The sequence below is a fragment of the Callithrix jacchus genome, chromosome 17 (genome assembly GCF_049354715.1).
Source record: "Callithrix jacchus isolate 240 chromosome 17, calJac240_pri, whole genome shotgun sequence".
Lineage (NCBI taxonomy): Eukaryota > Metazoa > Chordata > Mammalia > Primates > Cebidae > Callithrix > Callithrix jacchus.
This window is the reverse complement of record NC_133518.1, coordinates 42524021-42546445: the sequence shown is the minus strand read 5'-3', so window position 1 is coordinate 42546445 and position 22425 is coordinate 42524021. Positions and strand designations below refer to the sequence as shown.

Below are 22425 nucleotides of genomic sequence, written 5' to 3'. Positions count from 1 at the left end.
TGTTTGGTTGTTTTATTTTATTTTTTTGAGACAGAGTCTCACTCTGTCAATCAGGCTACTACAGCCTTGAAATCTTGGGCCCAAGTGATCCTCTCTCCTTGGTCTCCCAAGTGGCTAGGACTATAGGTGCGGACATGCTTGGCTTTTTTTTTTTTTGAGACAAAGTCTCACTCTGTTGCTCAGGCTAGAGTGCAGTGGTGCAATCTCTGCTCACCACAACCTCTGCTTCCTGGGTTCAAATGATCCTCCTGCCTCAGCCTCCTAAATAGGCACCTGCCACCATGTCCGGCTCATTTTTGTATTTTTAGTAGAGATGGGGTTTCACCATGTTGGCCAGGCTGGTCTCAAACTCCTGACCTCAAGTGATCCACCAGCCTTGGCCTCCCAAAATGCTGAGATTGTAGGCATTAGCCACTGCACCCAGCCTACCTAATTTTTTAAGTTGTTTTTTTTTAGTAGAGATGAAGTCTCACTATGTTGCCCAGGCTGGTCTGAAACTCCTGGGCTCAAGAGATCCTCTTGCCTTGGCCTCACAAAATGTTGGGATTACAGAAATCAGCCACTGTGCCCAGCCTTTTGCTGTTCTGTAACAAAGATGGCCTTGCCTCCAGTTTCCAATAACATGTCCCTCACTCCTGTCTAAGACCTCATTACAATGGCTTTTACCATCCATATTTGTGCCAACATTCTCTTCACGACCACTAAGGTAATCACTAATTAGGAGTGAGGCTTTCTCTATAGCTCTCCTCTTCTGATTCCTCACCAGAATCACCCTTAATGGTCCACTCATCTCAAGAGGCTTTTTTCAGCCTGTTCCTCTGAACTCTTCCAGCTTCTGCCCATTACCCAGTTCAAAGCCACTTCTACAGTTGTAGGTGTTTGTCATGGCAGCACCCCAGTTCTTGGTACTAATTTTTGTCTTAGTCTCCTATAACAAAATACCTTAGCATGGGTAATTTATAAATGATAGAAATGTATTTCTTGCAGTTCTGGTGGCTGGGAAGTCCAAGATCAAGGCACCAGCAAATTTAGTGTCTAGGGAAGGTTCACTCTCTGCTTCATAGATGGTGCCTTCTTATAGTGTCCGCACTACAAGAAGTGGGGCAGAGCGGGGGCAAAGAGCTCCCTTCAACTTCTTTATAAAGTCACTAATCCCATCTATGAGAATGAAGCCCTCGTAGCTTAATCACTTCACCCCTTAACACCACCACAATGGGGACTGAGCTTCAACATGAATTTGGAGGGACACACTCAGGAGACAGTCATGGGGTCTTATAACAATTAGGAAGCCAAAGAGGAAATTATGATTCTTGCCCAAGAACTCAGAACTGAAAAAAGAACCTTAGAAGTAGGGGATAAATTAAGGACTTGGAATGACCCGGTTGAAGGTAGAACTCCAAATCTCTTCTCCTTCTTATGACCTTTGTTTTGTGGATCCTGAGATTTACAGTAACTGAGTTGATACCACACATCACTACTTATTATTAACAGAACTGGATGTGTAAGAGATAGTTCAAACTGACAACGGGAGAAAAATTATATATGCTTTCAAAGGAGAAATTCAAATCTGGGGTATAGCAGCATTAAACAAACAAAAAATAAGGGAAAATAATCTCTCAAAATATAAGAGTTCTGTAAGGGCAAGACTCATACAGGCTTGAGTATATTTAATTTTGGTGCTTATATAATTACATTTCAAAATGCAGACTTTTAAAAGTTGGGTGTTTTATCTCATTTCACCTATAGTAGTGGCTGGGGAGAGGCAAATGCTTAGCAAATGTCTGAAAATATAACCTGAGCTACCTTAAAATGAGGGCTCTTATTTGAGCTTAAACCTCTATGAGGTTTAGTGCTAGATTATATTCTTCACATACTTACAGTAAATTGTGTTGTATCTTTAGCTTGATTTCTGCAGATGATAAACAGTTCTCAACTAACCAAGGAAAATGTCATGTCTAGAATGTGTCCTAAAGACTTTCTGAAACCATTAAGTATGTTAAAAGATATTTTTGTCTAAATAACTTTGCATTTAACATAGTCCACGGTGCTGTTGTACATTATGGGCAAAATTTATCTGCACTGCTCTATAGATGAAAAGAAGACACTGACAATGAAGAGTTATTGCTTAGATGTTTAAGTACTTTTACTAATGGTGGGTGAGGCCATTTAAATTAGACATAGTTTCAGAGTAGGTGAATGCAATCTTATTTATAAATAAGTATTCTGAAAGTGCTACACACTTTAAGCTCTAGCATAATTAACAAATGCCCTTAGAGAAACAGCTGCTTTCCAGTTTTCATTCACTATCTCTACTGCTAAAGATTAAAATGAATTGGTATATTGTTTTTTCCCCAAAAGTCTTTAATGGAAGGAGTTTTAAATTGCTCCAGATGTAGATTAACTATTGGGTCACAGATTCCATTTATGTGAGAATACATAGTTTAGGGTAGTAAAGGTTATTTTATAAGAAAAATAAAAAAGGAGGGGGACATAAAGTCTAATACATTTCAAATCAACTTAACAACTAAATACAAGAGAAATCTCACAGAGAGCAAAAACCTTAATACTACACATCCAGAATCCACAGATTCAAATATGTGAAAATTAAATATTAAGAGAGCACAATGCCTTTCTCTTACTCAAGCTCAAGACTTGACCAGATATATTCAGACAAAAACAAAATGTTTTTTAAAAGTAACTCGGGTAACTAAAATTAATTAGAATATTTATTTATTTATTTATTTATTTAAGATAGGGCCTTGCTTCATCAGGCTGGAGTGCAGTTGCGCAAACACGGCTCACTGCAGCCTTGACCTCCTGGGCTGAAGCAATCCTCCCCGCTCCATCCCCCAGGCAGCTGGGACTTCAGGCATGCATTGCAGTGCCCAGCTGTTTTTTGTAGAGACAGGGTTTCACCATGTTGCCCAGGCTGGTCTTGAACTCTTGGGCTCAAGTGATCCACCTGCCTCGGCCTCCCAAAGTGTTGGCATTACAGGCGTGAGCCACCTACTGTATCCGGCTTAACTAGAATATCTGATCAAACGCCTTTAAATTAGTCTTAGCTAAACAAAGTTTCAATTCTAAGATTTAATAATTTTCTTACCATTTGGGGTCCAACATTCACATTGATTGGTCCTAAGGTTTTTGGTAAAATCTTTGTAGGTGAGTTGGTATTGGAAACTGGAAATGCAACAAATGAAATGTTGCCTGAAATGATATCAAAACATTAAGTTAGTATTGTGCATTACCAAGGTCATTTTCTAGCTACAGACATCCATGATCCTAATCCATTTTGTTGAAGTAATTTATAATTACCTTAGTAAGCATATAATAAACACAATACACCTTACTGAAAAGCCATATGAACGATTGCTTTGTTGTAACAAATACAATTAATTTGGCTACATAACTAATCTTACTTAGGTTTTACTGAAAATCTATAAATAGTTCCAATTAATTGACAACTATGAAACTTTCAGTTGATCTTTTAAAGGAAAAAGTATTTACAGAATATATAATCCAAATCAGTTTATATCAGAATTGAGAAAAGATCTTTAATAGACATGATAGAACAAATAAAATGTATGAAACATTAACAAGAAAAGTAAAATAAACATTCAGATTTCTTTTTAGTACAAAATATTGAGACTAAAAGCTAACATATTTTCAAATTGTCAAATTAGTAATGATTTGGGGTTTTATAATACTAGATAAACATGGTGCTAACTAGTTATTAATACTAGAAACAGTGAGATCTGCTCCGTGTTTTCAAGTGATTTCAGTACTTTAAATTTCAAATTAACATAGCAAACTCCTACCAAGAAAACTCCCCTCAAAAGAAAAGCCAACCTATTTTTTTCTGAACTATAACATCAACTACTTAATTCCCCTGACAAACTTCAGCTTATCAATGTTTCTCTTAGAAGATAACAGTGTAACAAAATATATCCAAGGAGATCATCCAGGAAGTATGTGAAAGAAGGCCAACCCTAAAACCCTGGGGACAACCAACATTTAAGGGTAGGATGACAGACATTTCCTTCTTAGTTGCCTTCCTCAGATGGCCCGCATCTTACAAAACTTGACCATGCTGCCTTACTAAATTTTTTTTTTTTTTTTTTTTTTTTTGAGATGGGGTCTCCCTCTGACACCCAGGCTAGAGGGCAGTGATGAAATGATGGGTTACTACAGCCTCAAACTCCAGGGCTCAAGTGATTCTCCCACCTCAGCCTCCAAAGTGGCTGACACCACAGGCATGTGTCACCACACCCAGCTAATTTTTTTATTTTGTAGAGATGGGGTCTTGCCATGTTGCCCGGCCTCGACTCAAACTTCTGGGCTTCAAGTAGTCCTCCCTGTCAGCTTCCCAAAGTGCTAGGTGTTAAAGGCTTGTGGCAGGCATGGTGGCTCACACCTGTAATCTCAGCACTTTGGGAGGCTGAGGTGGGCAGATCACGAGGTCTGAAGTTCAATACTAGCCTGACCAACATGGTGAAAACCTGTCTCTACTAAAAATACAAAAATCAGCCAGGCATGGTGGTACCCGCCTACAGTCCCAGCCATTCAGGAGGCTGAAGCAGAAGAATCGCATGAACCCGGGTGGTGGAGGTTGCAGTAAGCTGAGACCGGGCTGGGCCACTGCACTCCAGCCTGGGTGAAAAAGGGAGAATCCATCTAAAAAATAAACAAGCAAAAAAATGCTTGAGCCACTGCACCGGCCTAAATAACATTTTTCTTTTTCTTTTCATTTCTTTTGAGATGGAGTCTCGCTCTGTCACTCAGCTGGAGTGCAGTGGCATATCTCAGCTCATTGCAACCTCCACATCCCGGGTTCAAGCTGACTTCCCAAGTATTTGGGATTATAGGCACCCATCATCATGCCCAGCTAAATTTTTGTATTTTTAGTAAAGACAGGGGTTCATCGTGTTGGCCAGGCTGGTCTCAAATCCTGACCTCAGGTGATCTGCCCACCTTGGCCTCCCAAAGTATTGGGATTACAGGCGTGAGCCACCGCACCCGGCCCTAAATGACTTCTTTCATCTCTGCTCTGTGCTTTCTGCCTCTTCAGGGATTTCACCCATCAATTATCTATTCTGTCTCCTGAATTTTCAACTATTCCATCGGCCCTTTCCCTTCAGTTTTTCTCTCTGCCCAATTGGCACTATAGAGTTCATTTTCCCCCTAAATACACATTTAAAAATCAAATTATCTTTCTTGTACCCATTCAGCAAGTCCTAGTACCCAAATCTGCTTCTCCTTCATGTTCTCACTCTTGATATATAACTGAGCCTTCCTATATGATCATCGAATCCACCCAGTGATCCAGTCTAGAAATGATCTTCATTCCATCCCCTCCTTCCTCATTCAACTGACCACCATATTTGTTATTCCTTATTCCAGTTCCTTTATGCCAGCAGTCCCCAACCATTTTGGCACCAGAGGCTGGTTTCGTGGAAGACAGTTTTTCCACAGATCCGGGTGGGGGAAGGAATGGTATTGGAATGATTCAAGCACCTTACATTTATAGTACACTTTATTTCTATTATTAACATTTTAGTATGAAATAATTATACAAATCATCATAATCTGGAATCAGTGGGAGCCTTGGGCTTGTTTTCCTGCTACTAGACAGTTCCCTCTGGAAGTGATGGGAGACAATAACAGACCATCAGGCATTAGCTTCTCATAAGGAGTGTGCAAGCTAGATCCCTTACACGCGAAGTTCACAATAGGGTTTGTGCTCCTATGATAATCTAATGCTGCTGGCTCATCTGACAAGAGGTGGAGCTCAGGTGGTAATGTGAGCCAATGCAAGCCACAGAGAACAGCTGTAAATACAGATGAAGCTTTGCTCACTCACTGGTTCCCCTGCCTACCACTCACCTCCTGCTGTGTGACCCAGTTCCTTATAGGCCATGGACTGGTACCTGGTAGCTGATTAGGGACCCCTATTTTATGCTGCTGGTTCTTGTTTAATTTGCAACTTTATATCTGGTTTGAATACAGGTACCCTCTAACTCAGTGATTCACAATACTGGCTGTTCAACACAATTACCTGGGAAGTGATAATTCTAATGCCTATGTTCCAATTCTAGAGCTGCTGATATAATTGATCTGACATAAACCCGGGCACTGGGCCATTACAAGTTCTCCAGACAGTTCCACTGTGCAGCCAAGGCTGAGCACCACTGCTCTTAGTAGATATCCTACCTCTAACAGCTTTCCTAGCCACTCCATGCATCCGTAACAAACCAGTCTTTCAACTGGCAAAACTGTTCCGAACACTCCCCCAATTAGGGTTTGTAAGGATGCCACAACACTTCCTAAATGCCTCTCAGACTCCTCAACATAGTACAAAAGCTCGAAGTAGAGATCTCACCCTGCCTCCTTTCCCAGCTTCATCTTCAGCTGCTCCCTCCACATACACCCCAGAATCCAACCACATTAAATATTTTACATTTCCAGAGAGGCACCAATTCAACCACCTGGCTTCAGCACACACCTTTCCTTCTGCTGAGAAGACCCTTCTCTACTGAGCCAACTCCTACCTACGAGCACTTCAAAATGGATAGATTCCATACAATTTTCTGAGCAATTATTATGTCCCCAGAGTCTTTTCCAGAGGTTTCCTATATATATACATACACACATATATACACACACACACACACACACACACACAAATTTTATGTGTGTATGTATGTATGTATGTACATATGTGTACTTTTTTCCTCATCGATGCTTAAGACAACAGTGTGAAATAGATTATTAGTGACTCTATTTTATACATTAAGAAATTGAGATTGAGATTAAATACAAGGTCCCATAGCTAGTGAAGCCGACGGCTCCACCTCCAAGGTCTCTGCTCTATGCAACTCCTTCTCCTTAAAAGCTGTCCCATCCCCTGTGGCTTAAATCCTGGATATTCCTCTTATGGCTTCTCATAAAACCTGTTATTACTTACTTGTAACTCTATTATAAATGGGATACGTCTCTCAGCTTTGTATCCTAGCACCTAGTTTAGTTGTTGGCACAAAACAGGTGCACAAACTATAAAAACTGATCAGCAAAGATTGAAATTATTACTTTTCCTAATCTGGATGCCAAACTTCCTGTAATAAAGCTTAAATTACAGCCCTTTTTATTTTTCCAACCAAGATCATAACTCATACTGAGTTTGAAATCAATTTAAAGAGCAGGTCCTTTGTTTATTTTGCTTTTAACGCGACTGAACTGGTATTATCAAATAAAGTTTCCCTATCTTGTAATTGTGCAACTAATTTTCTTAAAACATAAAATGTGGCCGGGCACAGTGGCTCATTCCTGTATTACCTGCACTTTGGGAAGCAGGGTGGATCACCTGAGGTCAGGAGTTTGAGACAAGCCTGGCCAACATGTCTCTACTAAAAACACAAAAATTAGCTGGGCGTGGTGATGCACGCCTGTGATACCAGCTAGTTGGGAGGCTGAGGTACTAGAATTGCTTGAACCCGGGAGGCGGAGGTTGCAGAGAGCCGATACCGTGCCACTGCACTCCGGTCTGGGCAACAGAGCAAGACTTTGTCTTATAAAGAAAAAAGAAATTGACAGAACAAAAATTACAGTCCAGAAATTATTTCACTTATATATGAAAATTTTGTACATGATAAAGGCAGTACTTCAAACCAATGATGTTGAGACAAGAGACTGTCCATTTTGATAAAAGAAATTTTAGATTTCAATTTCTCACATTGAACAAAAATAAATTTCAGAAAAATCAAATATTTAAACATAAAAATTAAAACTTTATAAAAGCATTAGAAGAAAAAAAAACAGTATTTTTATAATCTGGGAATGAGGAAGGCCCTTGTCACAATGTTACAGAATTTAGATATCTTAAGTGAAAAGACTGATAGAGCTGACTATTTGAAAAATCAGCCAGGTGCGGTGGCTCAAGCCTGTAGTCCCAGCACTTTGGGAGGCCGAGGAGGGTGGATCACGAGGTCAAGAGATCAAGACCATCCTGGTCAACATGGTGAAACCCCGTCTCTACTAAAAATACAAAAAATGAGCTGGGCATGGTGGTGCGTGCCTGCAATCCCAGCTACTCAGGAGGCTGAGGCAGAATTGCCTGAACCCAGGAGGCGGAGGTTGCAGTGAGCCGAGATCGCGCCATTGCACTCCAGCCTGGGTAACAAGAGCGAAACTCTGTCTCAAAAAAAAAAAAAAAAAAAAAAAAAGAAAATCAAAACTTTCTCTATAGCAAGAGGATATACTTAGAAGACAAATGTCAGACTGGTAAAGAAATGTGCAATGTACAGATCATTTGATTACCATCCTTAAAAAATTGTTTATTTAACTTACCCTTATAAATCAATAAGAAAAAGACAATACCCCAATATAAAAATAAGTCTGATGTATGGGTGAATACAGGTGCCAGTGATGGCATGAAAAGATGCTTGATTTTAATAATTAGGAAACTAATTTTTTTTTTAAAAAGAAACCTTTTGCCTACTAGACTGATAAAAAATTAACAAGTCTGATAATACACTGAGTTGGTAAGGATGTGGCAAAATGAGCACATTTTTAAAATACTGACTTGGCACTTACTACTATATGTCAAGAACTAAGGCTAAGCATTAGGATATTCAGTGAACAACTAACCTTGTTTCCTGCACTCAAGGGGTTAACATACTCTGTTAGCAAAGAAAGTACTATAGAACCTTTCTAGAGATTCTGACAATGTGTTGATTGTAATTAGAGAGAAATAAATATGTGTTAGAATGCAGAATTTTACATGAATGCTTTAAAAATAATTCTACAGATTTGAAAGTTTCTTTCCATCTCAACAAATACCCTCTGTTGCCTAAGTAGCAAGCTAATGTCTAGCTTCTGTGACACCATGATTGACAATGGGCATGCCCTCTGCCCAGCAGTTCTTCTGGTGGAAATATACTCTAATAAACTAGGCAGATAAGAGCAATTATACATGTCCTGGGATTGGAGCATTATGGAGAAAAGCAAAGACACAAAAAATTTAAGTGTTTAAACATCTTTTGGTTAATGTGTATGATAGAATATTATACAGTCCCTAAAAATGTACGCATGTATTGCCATGGAAAAATGTTCCTATTATAAGAGAACATGATTACATTTACATGAAAAACTACATATACATACATTTTTATATATTTATAAAAAGCTTGCCAAGAGAAACCACAAATTTAACAGTGGTTAGCTCTGAAAAGTAGCATGGAGGAAGCTTTTATTTTGTTTTATACTTTTTTATTATTTGAAAAAACATTTAATGAACATGTATGCACTTGCTTTATAATTTTAAAAGCTACAGTCATTCTGAAAAAAAGAGCGAGAATGAATTAGCCACAGCTGCTAAAACAAGTTGAAGATCTAAAAATGATTGTCTTATAGGTAGTAAAAATGAAATTTGCTTTAAACACAGTTAAAAAGGGGCTGGGCACAGTGGCTCACGCCTGTAATCCCAGCACTTTGGGACGTCAAGGTGGACATATCATGAAGTCAGGAGTTTGAGACCAGCCTGGCCAATATGGTGAAACCCTGTCTCTACTAAAAATACAAAAAATTAGCCAGGCATGGTGGTGTATGCCTGTAATTCCAGCTACTGGAAAGGTGAAGGCAGGAGAATCACTTGAACCCAGGAAGCAGAGGTTGTGGTAAGTGGAGATCACACTATTGCACTCCAGCCAGGTGACAGAGAAAGACTCTGCCTTAAAAAAAAAAAAAAAAAGCAGTTAAAAGGACTCCACTAGAATTCCGATAATTGTAACATCCAGAAATAAAAGCTACATGTTTACTTCCATCAAATTAGCTAAGTTCAGCAGCAGATATATATATATGGACTCAAAAGGACACCTTTAGGTAAGTTATATAAAGATTCAGTCAATCAAAATTTCAGCCAGGCTGAGGGAAGTAAATAAAGTTTGAACAGTTTTTCCTAAGTGCGTGGCCTAAATTCACAGCTCCTTGGCAATAGGAGCTCAACACTGTCCAGAAGCTGATTCCTGGCACTCAGTGAAATAAAAACAATTTTTGAAGTTGCTTGGATTTTGGTTCTGGCAATTCCCTCAATTAACTAAATGAGATCAATCACCTAGGGAAGTGGCTAAGAAACAGAACTAAAAATTTATGCCAAATCATGGCACAGGCACAAGATTTTGGATCAAATATTATTTCAATTTATTGAATAATTGAAATACTTTTGTTTTCCATTAGAATCGTCTAGACACCATAGTTTTTTTTCCATTCATGATTCTTTAGGAGGTTCCAGTTAAAATTAATCATCTTCAAAATGTTCAATTAAAATAAAATAAAAATCCAGTCACATAATTGTGGTTTGTCTATATGATGCTAATATAATTTTTTTTCCCATGGCATAGACTTTCTGAAAAAAAAATTTTTTTTTGCTTGAATTAGCTTTAAGGAAACCCTTCTTCACCCAAGCCTACATCACATCCTCTTAGAAGAACCGAATTTGTAACTTACTATAGGAAAGAATACATCTTTTTGTGGGTTCATAAATCTCTTAAATTAGAAGCAATGATATATCCCATATATACAGGGTCCAACTTCCTAGGACAAGCTAACCTATAGCCTAAAATAGAAGTTTTTGTTTTTTTTGTTTTAAGACAGGATCTTGCTCTGTCACTCAGCCTGGAGAGCGGTGGCACTATCACGGCTCACTGTGGCCTCAAACTCCTGGCTCAAGTTAGCCTCCAGCCCCAGCTTTCCAATGAGCTGGGATGGTTGGTGTGCTCTAACACGCCCAGATTTTTTTTTTTTTTTTGGAGGGAGGGGGTCTCACTATATTGCCCAGGCTGGTATTGAACTCTTGAGCTCAAGAGACCCTCCCACCTTGCCAAAGCACTGGGATTACAGGCATGAGCCAGCACATCCAGCATAAATAAAATGACCTAGATTTTGGTGGTGTTTGCTAAAGTCCCAGAATGCTAGGCTAAAAGGGGTGATTCTACTGTATGTAAATTAGACTGAAATAAAATGATGGGGAGATATAACCTGGGCAAGTTCATATTAATTAGTAAGATGCTAAATATAGATTATACCATCCTCTTGCCTTTTCTCTTCTGTTACCTCAACTGGTACTTAAAAAATTACAGGTAGTTCCTCTTCTTGTCTCAATTACATCCCTTCAGCTACTGTCCCTTTTAAGTCAGCCTCCTGCATCATCGCAATCTTTCCCTCTCTGCTGGATCATTCTCATTAGCACATAAACATGCATAATTTTTTCCATCTCAAAAAACAAAAAACAAACCAACTTTTCTTGACCATCCGCAGACCTCCAGTTACCAACTAATTTCTGTTGCCCTCTACAGCAAAACTACTCACAAATCTGCCAGCATTTGCAGTTTCCACATCCTCCACTGCTCAGTTTCTCTTGAACCCTCTCTTCCCAATTTCCCCCCACAATTCCACTGAAATTCATGGCATTCAATTTACTTTAACCTTCCATCTATTCTGACACTTTTAAAAATCACACCTTCTTTAGAAACACTTTCTCCACTTAACATCCAAGCCACCATTTTCTCTTGGTTCTCCTCCCAATCTACTAGCTGCTCCTTCTCAGTCTTAGTTGCTGCTGTTTCTCTCTAAACATTTGGGAGCCCCTTAGCTTGGCCCTTCAACCTCTTGGCGGTAAGTCCTTCCTTGTGAGATGATCCTATCTAAGTCTCCTGGCTTTAAATATACTGATAACTCTCATGTATATTTCTCCAGATTAAATCTCTCCCTTGAACTTCAGATTCACATATCCACCTATCTTCTCATATTTCGATTTTGATGTCTCACATGTATTTCGAACTTAACATATCCAAAATCTAACTCTGGACTGCCCCCTCCCCACCTAGAAACCTCCTTCTTCATCTTAGTAAACGAAAACTATTCAACTGCTCAGACTGAAAAGATTACACTGTTGAGACCTCGCTTTCTCTGATATCCCACATTCAATCCATTCAAGAATCCTGCAAGCTGGATCTTTAAAACAGAGCTTGAATTACAACCACCTCTCACCTACTCCTCTGCCATCACTCTGGTCCAGGCCAGGATCTTGGCTTGAATTATTGCAGCAGCTTCCTGATGCATCTCCATGCTGCTGCCCACCTACCCTACTTTTAATGAATAATCCACTCACTCTTCTCCACGCTGATATGAAATGCAACCTTGAGTTTACTTATTTGGGTCAATTTATTTTCTATTCTGCTCCACTGATCTGCCTCTTCATATGCCAGTTCCCCATAGTTTTATTTTATTCATTATTAACAGTTCCACAAGAGAATAAGCTGAGTCAGAAAAAGAAAGTAGTATCAAAGCGTTTCCTTCCTTCTTGTACTATCTTTTAACTATTTGCTAATAACTACAATAAAAGACTATCAATTAGCTTCAAATACAGTACTAAAGAGGGCAAGTCACAGGTCAATTCCAGAAGGGGCAATTTGTTTTGCAAAGAGAAATTATATCACAACCTTAAGACTGTATTTCTAATTTTAGCCAGCCATCTAGAAAGCAATACATGTCACTGAAAACAACGTAGTCTAGGGAGAAAGGATATGGACGGCTCAAAGGATATCTATCACCTGTATTTGAAAAACCACTCTTGGGCCAGGGGTGGTGGCTCACACCTGTAATCCCAACACTTTGGGAGGCAGAAGCAGGCAGATCACAAGGTCAGGAGTTTGAGACCAGCCTGGCCAACACGGTGAAGCCCTGTCTCTACTAAAAATACAAAAAAATCAGCCAGGCATGGTGGTGTGCACCTGTAATCCCAGCTACTCAGGAGGCTGAGGCAGGAGAATTGCTTGAGCCTGGGAGGTGGAAGTTGCAGTGAGCCAAGATCACACCACCGCACTCCAGCCTGGGTGACAGAACAAGACTTCACCTGGAAGGCGGAGGTGGGAAATAACTAAGTTCCCGTAGGTCAACACCACCATCTATGTAAATGAAATAAAAACAAAAGACAAGCAGCTATTCTGGCTCATTTTTATGTTTAAATACACTAATATACCTCTTTCTTTTTTAAAAAAGCAGTTTTCAGGCCAGGTATGATGGCTTATGCCTATAGTCCCAGCACTTTGGGAGACTGAGGCAGGAGGATCCTTGAATCCAGAAGTTCAAGACCAGCCTGGGCAACATAGCAAGGCCTAGTCTCTATAAAAAAATAATAAAATGGGTTGGGTGCAGTGGCTCACGCCTGTAATCCCAGCACTTTGGGAGGCCGAGGAGGGTGGATCATGAGGTCAAGAGATCGAGACCATCCTGGTCAACATGGTGAAACCCCGTCTCTACTAAAAATACAAGAAATTAGCTGGGCATGGTGGCACGTGCCTGTAATCCCAGTTACTCAGTAGGCTGAGGCAGGAGAATTGCCTGAACCCAGGAGGCGGAGGTTGCAGTGAGCCGAGATCGCGCCATTGCACTCAGCCTGGGTAACAAGAGCAAAACTCCGTCTCAAAAAATAATAATAATGATGATGATAATAAAATTAGCCAGGTGTGGTGCCATAAACCTAAGGTCCCAGCTACATGGGAAGCTGAGGCAAGAGGATCTCCTGAGCCCAGGAAGTCGAGACTGCAGTGAGCTGTGTTTATGCCACTGCATTCCCATCTGGGTGACAAAACAAGACCTTGTCTCAAAGAAAAAAAGTTTTCACTTTGTTTACTAATTGGTATTACCTATCTGCACATGCACATTACATCACTGTTACATTTTATTTTGATGCATTGGTACTGAATCATGTTCACCTAAGTTCCTAAGATTAAATCCAAAGGCAATCACGATTACAAAACTTTTTAACTGAGTGACCTCAACATTACTATAATTGGGATAGGTGACAAAGAGAAGATAAAAAAGTTCATACTATCTCCAAAGTATAATGGTTAAAGTGACCTCTGGAACCTTCCTCCCTCTATTTGGTTCTACATGGAGATCAGGCATCCCTCTGTGCAAAGATAAGGATAGAAGATCTGACACACACATTCCTACATATCACATACATGGAAGGAAAAGCCTGGATGTTTCTGCAGCTGTCAGAACACAGGGGACCTTCATGATTCGCCCAAATGGATCACCTAACCAGAATATTTCCAAAGGATCCTTGAAATGACCATAAGTGTATTTATAGCTCTATGGTCGTATTTCTAAATGAATCAATAAATCTTATATGTCAGTCTTCGCTATATACTTTCCCTAGAAGATCAAACCTGTTCTCTGGGCTTTATTGAACATTTTTACTTAGAGGACAATTTTTAAAACAATTAGCTAGCTCCTTCCTTCTCTGGTATCTAGAACCATAAATGCCCTAAATTCTTAAATTTCCAACTTACCACAAGTGCCCTAAATTCTTAAGTTTCCATCTTACCACATGTCAAGATTTAAACAGTATCTCTTCATTGCTTAAGCAAACTCCTCAATTCAAGCTCTGGTATGTGGAATATTATAATTGGTTTCATTTAGTTCATCAACCCTAAAAGATATTAGAATCACTAGGGTCACTTGCATGGCCCTTCTCCTTCAATAATTTTTTAAATGTTCACCCAAAAACATCTGTCTCATCTATAGGTTGGATACTGCTGGTTTTTCACTGGCATCTTTAGTTAAAACATGTCCTTTTGAAATCTCTTTTCTGTTAGCATATTCAGTCAAGCAAACTTTTTAATTGTTCAGTTTCTCATTTTTCTTCCACCTGCTCAACTAAAATTTCCTAGTTTGTAAATGTATCTTCTGATTAATAACTGAGGAAGTTTACCATATGTCCTCAAACAACTTGATCCTTCCAATCCTTCCCAGCATTCTTCCCAAATATGAGTGATCACAAGATTCACTACAAGGGAACAGAGGTGTCTCTTATTCAAAAAACATACTCCTGGGTTCCAATGGACATTTAAAGATTCAAAAACTATGTAGAGAATTTGAATTTTTTTTTCTTTTTGAGACAGAGTCTCGCTATGTTGCCCAGGCTGGCAAGCAGTAGCTATTCACAGGTGCGATTCCGCTACAGATCAGCACAGGAATTTTGACCTACTTTGTTTCCGGGCCGGTGCACCCCTCCTTAGGCAACCTGGTTGTCCTCCACTCCTGGGAGGTCACCATATTGATGCTGAACTTAGTGCAGACACCTGTCCCTACAGCATGCTACAGTCCAGAACTCCTGGACTCAAACGATCCTCCAGCTTCAGTCTCCTGAGGAGCTGGGACTACAGGCACACGCCACCGCACCTGGCAAGTTTATATTTTTAACAAGTGCCTCAGATGATTGTTAGGGTCTGCTAAGACTCTTTGTTCAAATTAAGGAAATAATGAAATGCAAGTAGACTCTAATATACTGAACTTATCTCTATTCTCATTTTAAAAAGAGAATGGGCTGAGTGACCCTTATTTCTTCCATTTCTTGTTCTTAAGTGTTCTATTTTTTCACTGTTTAGCCCATTTTCACTCACTACGGTTAGTGCCATCATGACAGCCAATACACCCACCATATGGCACACAGACACTGTTATAGGCCTAGTAAAAGTGAAAGCACAGAAAGCAGCACATTTTATCTCATACCACAGCCACTGAATGGCTAGAGTTGATCAAAGTAGCTGAGTGCAACCACACAGATCAGAATTTATGAATACTCAAATACCCAAGGTTACTTAATTGCAAATTATTTTCATAAAGAAACTCAAAGTCCCTCTGAAAGGGTAGCCAGGCAGTGGTAACAGATAAATCCTTTTAAATTTACAGTTAAGTGAGATATTTTTCTAATATTTATAAGAGGTGACCATGGCTACAGACAGACTTTGAATTAAAAAGTTGGGTTCTTAAAATAAGTTTATTTATGGCCAGGTGCGGTGGCTCATGCCTGTAATCCCAGCACTTTGGGAGGCCAAGACAGGAAGATCACCTGAGGAATTCGAGATCAGCCTGACCAACACAGGGAAACTCCATCTCTACTAAAAATAATACAAAAATTAGCCAAGCATGGTAGCACATGCCTGTAACCCTAGCTACTCAGGAGGCTGAGGCAGGAAAATCGCTTCAACCAGGGAGGTGGAGGTTGCAGTGAGCCAAGATCACGCCATTGCAGTCCAGCCTGGGCAACAAGAGTGAAACTCTGTCTCAAAAAAAGAGTTTATTTATTTATTTGAGATAGAGTCTCACTCTGTCACTACCTAGGCTGGAGTGTTGTGGCACAATCTTGGCTCACTGCTGGCTTCCGCCTCCTAGGTTCCAGCAATTCTCCTGCCTCAGCCTCCTGAGTCGCTGGGATTATAAGCACCCACCACCACGCCCGGCTAATTTTTGTACTTTTAGTAGAGATAGGGTTTCGCCATGTTGCGCAGGCTGGTCTTGAACTCCTGACCTCAAGTGATCCACCTCCCTCAGCCTCCCAAAATGCTGGGATTACAGGAGTGAGCCACCACACCCAGCTGGGTTCTTAAAATAATTTAAAATTCTAGGATACAAATTCAAAGGAAGCAAGGACCACCCATGAATTAGGAATTCCAAAGCAGTTCTTCTTCTTAGCAAATAAAAAAGGGGATCATTGTTTTATAATACCATGCATTAAGTAGCTCATTCAAAACTGTAGTAGGATATTGATATTTTTTGTTAGTTATTGATATTATAATTTCAACAATATATTCTACTTGAGGGCTATTACTGAAGCTAAATCACATTGTGAAATCCAAGAAACTTTTTTTTTTTTTTTTTAAAGACAGAGTCTGGCTCTGTTGCCCAAGCTGGAGTGCAATGGCACGATCTCAGCTCACTGCAACCTCCGCCTCTCAGGTTCAAGTGATTCTCCAGCCTTAGCCTCCCGAGTAGCTGGGATTACAGGTATGCGCCACCACGCTGCCTAATATTTTTTGTATTTTTAGTAGAGACGAGGTTTCACCATGTTGGCCAGGCTGGTCTTGAACTCCTGGCCTCAAGTGATCTGCCCACTTTGGCCTCCCAAAGTGCTGAGATTACAAGCGTGAGCCACCGTGACCGGCCTGTATTAAAAATTTATCCATTAAATATTTTTCAACTTTTCTTGAGACAGGATCTTGCTCTGTTGCCTGGGCTGGAGGGCAGTGGCATGACCTCAGCTCACTGCAGCCTTGACTGGGCTTATCATACCACCTCATCTTCCCGAGTAGCTGGGATCACAGGTGCGGGCCACCATGCCCAGATAATTTTTGTATTTTTTGTAGAGACAGGATTTTGCCATGTGCCCAGGCCGGTCTTGAACTCCTGAGTTAAAGTGATATGCCTGCCTTGGCCTCTCCAGGTGCTGGGATTACAGGCATGTGCCACTGTGCCCAGTCCATTGGAAGATTTTTGAAAACTTTTATAAATAAGTTCTACTGTGTCTACCTGTCACATAGTAAGTGCTCACTTAGTGGTCTCTTCCTTTTTCTGTCAGAGAAATTGCCAAGAGTTGTCAAATTTTCACCACAAGTGAGCAAAGTGCCAAAACCAAAGTCTCCACCTTTAGAGTTATCTGTAAAACTTCATTTGAAAATTGGTTTCTTGACACTTGGTAAAAAGAAACAACATAATTACACGACACGTTCCTGGATCAATCCACAAAACACAGTTAATTCATAGTATATGCAAAGCACTGTACTTATACTGGTCTACCTGCTCCTAAACAATGTAAAAAATTTTCTCTTCAGAGAAATGTAGGCATCAGGTACATTTCCCCTCTTACTCCACTTAAGAGATGAGAAATTTCAAGGTGGCTGTTATTTCTAGTTGCATACATATATGTTAAGACAAGAGAAAAAGGCTCAATCACTGACTCTGGGTATTCTGAATCGGGTTAAGGCTCAGGTTCCTCTAAGACCTTAGTTTTGTGCTAAAGAGTTCATACATAAAGCAAGAACCACAGGTACTTCACTCCTAAAGTCTTCTTTCAGTATTTACTTTAAAGATTTAATTTAAGGCTGGGTGTGGCAGCTCATGCCTGTAATCTCAGCACTTTGGGAGGCCAAGGTGGGTGGATCACCTGAGGTCAGGAGTTTGAGACCAGCCTGGCCAACAGGGCAGAACTCTTGTCTCTATTAAAAACACAAAAATTAGCCGGGTGTGGTGGCAGGCGCCTGTATTCTCAGCTACTCAGGAGGCTGAGGCAGGAGAATTGCTGGAACCCAGGAGGCAGAGGTTGCAGTGAGCTGAGATCGTGCTGTTGTTGTATTCCAGCCCTGGCGACAAGAGCGAGATTCCATCTCAAAAAAAAAAAAAAAGATTTAATTTAATCTTAAAATTGGTTATGAGTGGAAGTATTTATTATAAATTAAAGACAATTAAGGACTTATGTCTAGATGGCAGCTGAATTAGGAAAGTTTTTGTTGGTTTGTTTCCTTTAGACACTCCCAACCAATTTCCAGGTAACAAACTTGAATGGTTTGGTTTCTCATATACAGAGTATAAATCTACAATACATTCTCTCTGCATTCTATATAAACTAAAACTAATTTGCTCTTCTCAACCATAATTTGAACACATATTGAATAATTCAAGATAACTTACACATACAGAGGCAGTGGGAATTCATCTTAAAATAATTCAACTGATTTGTTCTTCATTTCTCAATTTGAAGGACTAGGAGTCCAAACTATTTCCTTGTTGCTGCTGCTGATACTGTTTTCCTTGTTAAGTAACTTATTGTCATGTCTGCATTTATAATTGTAAGTAACACACATTTTTTATAATCACAGTCTATGATGCTATCATAGTTATGTATTACATGTGGAGTGACCAACTTTAAGGCTGTCTGTTCCATCAAAATTTCTGGTCTTTGATCAGAATTGCAAAAAGAAAAAGTTCTTACTTTTGGCAAATTTATAGTTTGTAAATCCACTTTAAAGTCCATGTAAATTGTTTTACTTATTTTAGAGATAAAGAAACTCAACCACTACATGCTACCATTCCTTAAAATAAGCAAAATGTACATACATTTTAGAATCTGAATCTTAATTGAAATAATGATCCAATAAACGTCAAAATTGCTAAATTTGTCATCATTATTTGAAGAAAAGAAAACCTTCAAGTAAGCCCACACATCTTAGCTAAGAGCAAGAGGAATTTTTAATAACCTCCTTCAATGTTGATGTCTTTTCCAGACTTCTCTCCTTAGGCCAATTATATACTTAGAAAACTGTATAATAATTAATCCATATGCAAATTTTAAACTATAGCTCAAAAAATTTATTGGCTACTGAAAATTACTACTAATTTTCCAGTGTAGGGTATGCCAAATATTCAATAAGTACCTCACGTGAAAGAGCTGGTGCTCAGCACTAATTTTTCAAGAGCGAACTTGAAGAAATGAATAAAGTTGTAATGTGTATAAATGCACATTATACAACAGCATAGAACTTCTTTGTATTACTTGTAAAAGGAAAGGTTTTTACTTTCCTCATTATGAATTCCAAAAATTCAAAAACTTTTCTTTTTTAAATTTTGACTGCTTTCATTATAGGAATATTGCTTCCACACTCTTCATTCCTACTCTTCCCAGCAGATAAACATTCTCTTCTTTCCATCAGCAACCAATTCAAGCTTATCTTTCTTTTTAAAGGCAAACTGCAACATATCATTTCAATTAAACCCAATATATTACTCCCACATTTCTTATTCAAAGGTCTTAGGAATAAGCCTCATGCTTCTCACAGGAGATGAAATGATCCATCAACATATGTAACTGATGTTTCCCATTTTATTTTGATTTCAAGATTTTGTACCTATTGTCTAATCATAAACTTTTGCAGTTAAGAATTTCCTCTATATTTTATAGGGCTTAAGCCTTAAAAAATAGTCTATATGATTTAATTATCAATTTTTTCCATAAGTGAAGTTCACTGAAATTAATTTTCTCACATTTTCATTAATTATACAGACAATATTTAATTTTTTTTAAAAAGCCTCTTTAAAGGGTATGTTACTCATTTTATTACTCTATGACTTTCAATTCCTGAATATAATAAATTTTAAATGACTAAATTTTATTTATTCACTGATTAAGTCAGATTTATGACCTCCTCTCCCCATTCCAGCTACTCTGAGTTTTGAATGAAACAACCTCAATTGTAACAGAAGAAACATCTGTTGCTTTTTTTCTTCACCAGGGCTTTCCTAACTGAAAGAAGAAAGGCTCTCTGCCTGACCTCCACTCCCTCTCCCACTCCCGCTCCTCACCCACACTAAGTTCCTTAAAACTTTAAGTAAATGTATTATTTAAAATTTTACTGTATCTATTAAAAACATCATAGTTTATTTAGAAACTCACTTCCTTATTGAACTTCAAAGAATGACTAAATTTTTGCTCTGCTTTCAAGATGCTATTATATATAAAAAAAAATAAGACATGTGTCTAATAGAATATACATTGTAACCAAAATGCAAACTTCAAAGGTGTAACTGAAATGATCAATGCAATTAAGTTATCACATATTCTGGGCTCATTAAGAACTGCTTAGGGATAAGATTTTCTTCAGTGTCCAGATTCATATAGCATCTTGTATGCTATATTTTCTTTGCTAATCCAAGGCTAACATAATGGCAGTTACTACCCCAAGAGGCAGACACCAAATGGTGCCACCCACACTCTCACACTGTGCCTCATAATAAACCATAAAGCAGTGGAATGCACCGGCCCCTTTATGAGCAAACAATGCCTAAGCTTCATTAGAATACAGCTGACATTTTCAAAGCACAAATACTTTTAAGAAAAATGTACTAGGAAAAAAAGGAATGAAACAGCTATAAAAGCTGAAATATTTTTCAAGTGTCAGGCTGATTTCCAAAGATCCTTGGGAGGTATATTTTGCTGCTGGCAACTTAAAAGTTTTCATAAATGGAAAAAATGTTTAGTTAAGGGCAAAGCTTATTTTATTAACTACTGGGGAAAAAAATGAAAGTAAAAACTATCAGTTGAATTGCTTTCACAAGTAATAACCATTAATTACCTTTAAAATTAGTTTCCTCAACTGCTGCTTTAGTTCCTGAATTAAGAAAACTGAGCTCCGAAATTATTCTCACATTTTAATTAATTTATATAAGTGAATAATAAACTAACTCTTCCCCTCCCCCCGCCTACCCCAACCCCCATACATAACCCTGTAGTTTTTCTGTCTGTAACAAGCAAGGACGTCTTGAAATCAGCATGCTCCTGGCTATTTATCAATTTAATATTGCTGTTGTTTAAAGAATATAAAATAAGTGCTGTAAAAACTCACCCAGCAGTAAGAAACAAACTGATCTCTCTTACCTGGTCTAAGGAAGCATGCCTCTCACTGCAGTACCAACAACACTCTACAGTCTTTGTTACCATTCAGTGGAAACTTGAGACTGTGTCAGACGTAAGCAATCGAGCTCAGAAAAGCTCAATTTAAAATATTTCTCAGTAAAACTAAAAAGATGCTCAAGAAAACTGTTTAGTTAACTGGCTTTCAAAAGACATATGAACACTGTCTACAACAAAGACATTTCAAAAGAAATTTAAAGTGCAGGTCTTAAATGAAGGGGCTTTCCTATGTAGAACCTTGTGCTTTTTTTTTATTAAATTAAAAGGATATTTTTATTTTTAAAAACTGCTTAAAGTACACATTTGATCTCAGCCAAAAGGCCGAGAAGCAATAAAAATGCCTAAAGTAGTGAAATAACTACAAGTTAGCATTTTTCTAAATATCACTTGTATTTTAACTAACTTAAAAAATAAGATTAAACTTACTCATGAAACCTGCATAATTTGAATCATACATATCAGAGTATCTGCTGGCTCCAAAGCAGTCACAAACCAGGAGACTTAATGCATCTTGAAAGCAGAGCAAAAGCACCGCAAGTTTCAGGAGGAAAAAAGGAGGAGAAACTCTTGAAAAACTGGTCAGGGCTTTCTGAACCTGTAATAACTGACCAGCTCTTGTGGGAGGAAAAAAATGTTCCAGTCCTGCCCCCTGAGATAGGAGGCTATGCTTCAATGCCAAAATGAATGACAGGCCCATTTCTGATATCAACAAAGAGCAGCTTAGTTGTGCTTCTTCTTCTTTTTTTTTTTTCCCCACTTTCCCACACAGAAGTTCTAAAATTTCCAGGTTAGTCCTTTTATATCTAGGGTTAAGTACCTTTCTCCATTTTCTCAAGAGATAACCCAATTATGTTGTCCTGGTTTTTTTTTTTAATGATTAATTAAATATACACACCTAATTATCTTACTTAGTTTTCCTAGGCAGGAAGCTGAACAAAAGATGATCCCTTAAGTTACTTTCCAAATCTATTCTTTGCAATATCAGATAACCATATGACTAACTGCCAATATTAACAAGTTTTTCCAGCATTGATGTATGGCACAAGTAGAAACAAAAAGCAGGTAATATTAAAAACAAAGCAACTGAGATAAAATTTTCACCTACCAAGATGTAAAGACGA

The 22425-nt window shown here is 38.7% G+C and overlaps 1 protein-coding gene across 36 annotated transcripts in view; it reads right to left on the bottom strand.

The window, feature by feature from the left end:
• TFDP2 (transcription factor Dp-2) overlaps positions 1–22425 on the bottom strand; it is a 174827-nt gene that overhangs the window by 44436 nt on the left and 107966 nt on the right. For 25 of the 36 annotated variants that reach the window (XM_054246950.2, XM_054246951.2, XM_008983732.5 and 22 more), the window contains one exon: positions 3104–3207. In XM_054246950.2, the coding sequence (XP_054102925.1) occupies positions 3104–3120 (17 nt within the window). In that variant the 5' untranslated portion in view covers positions 3121–3207. Of the gene's footprint in view, positions 1–3103; positions 3208–21268; positions 21317–21730; positions 21911–22425 lie in introns of those variants that run through there. The other 11 variants (XM_008983730.5, XM_078354069.1, XM_002759532.7 and 8 more) reach the window with 2 other exon arrangements.